A 1,098-nucleotide genomic window follows, 5' to 3' on the forward strand; every position below is an offset into this window, starting at 1 on the left:
GTGGGGGCTACTCGCCCCGGGGCTATTGCGCCGGCCACTTGGCCTGCACGGCGGCGGCGGCGGGGGCTGCGGGCTGCAGGAACTGCCCCGCGATGATGTTGGTAGGCACGCTGAGGATGGGGGCGATGGCGGCGGTGGTCCTAGCCAGCGCCAGCGGTTGGTGGGCCATCAGGGCCGACTGCACGGTGACGGGCGGTCTCAGGAAAGTCTGGGCGCTGGCGGCCGAGCTGGCGGCGGGGACGCCGATGATGTTCTCGATGCTGAAAGAGGGGCGGCTGCTGGGCTCCGACTTGACGATGGAGCCGGCGGCCCCCAGGCTGTTGAGCTGCAGCTGGAGGCTGGGGCTGAGCTGGGAGTTGAAGGCTTTGCGGCTGAGCTCGCTGGACGGCAGGAGCGGCACGGCGGGCGGCAGCATGGGCCCCACCGGGGGGGTGTAGGGGTACTGCAGCGCGGCGGCGGCGGCCGCCGGGTGGGTGTAAGCGCCGGGGTGCAGCCCGTAGGGGCGGCCGTAAGGGCCGGCGAGGCCGTAGGCGCCGAAGCCCTGCATCATCAGCGCCGTCTGGTCCCGCAGGTGCTCCTGCTGGTGCCGCTTGAAGCGCTTCCTGCGGCGGAGGAAGCTGCCGTTGTCGAACATGTCCTCGGACTGAGGGTCCAGCGTCCAGTAGTTGCCTTTACCGGGGTTCCCGGGTTCCCGGGGGATCTTGACGAAGCAGTCGTTGAGGGAGAGGTTGTGGCGGATGCTGTTCTGCCAGGCGGGGAACTTCTCCCGGTAGTAAGGGAAGCGGTTGCTGATGAACTCGCAGATGCCGCTGAGCGTCAGCTTCTTCTGCGGGCTCTGCAGGATGGCCATGGTGATGAGGGCGATGTAGGAGTAGGGCGGCTTCACCAGGCTGCTCTTGGGCTTGCTCTGCCCCGCCGCCCCGCCGCCGCCGCCGCCGCTCGCGCATCCCCCACGCAGCCAATCGACCCGCCCGTCACTTCCGGCCGCCGGAGGAAGCGCCGCCTCGCTGCCTAGCAACCGCCGGGCGTCGCGGCGGGATGTCAGAGGGCGGCGCCCCCGCCGCCGCTAGAGGGCGCTGAGGGAGCGGGCAGGGGTGG

General features: G+C 70.9%; 1 protein-coding gene across 1 annotated transcript; it reads right to left on the reverse strand.

The window, feature by feature from the left end:
* Nucleotides 1–6: 6 nt before the first annotated feature.
* Nucleotides 7–943, reverse strand: FOXD3 (forkhead box D3). Its single transcript, XM_014939060.1, has one exon. The coding sequence runs from the start codon at nucleotides 848–850 to the stop codon at nucleotides 23–25; it is 828 nt and encodes a 275-aa protein (XP_014794546.1). The 5' UTR covers nucleotides 851–943; the 3' UTR covers nucleotides 7–22.
* Nucleotides 944–1,098: the final 155 nt, after the last annotated feature.

Source organism: Calidris pugnax, unplaced genomic scaffold (assembly GCF_001431845.1).
Source record: "Calidris pugnax isolate Ruff unplaced genomic scaffold, ASM143184v1 scaffold18, whole genome shotgun sequence".
NCBI classification, from domain to species: Eukaryota; Metazoa; Chordata; class Aves; order Charadriiformes; family Scolopacidae; genus Calidris; species Calidris pugnax.

Bases quoted from the DNA above. Each gene is read 5' to 3' on its own strand.
- FOXD3 (XM_014939060.1), bottom strand. From the start codon at position 850: ATGGCCATCCTGCAGAGCCCGCAGAAGAAGCTGACGCTCAGCGGCATC.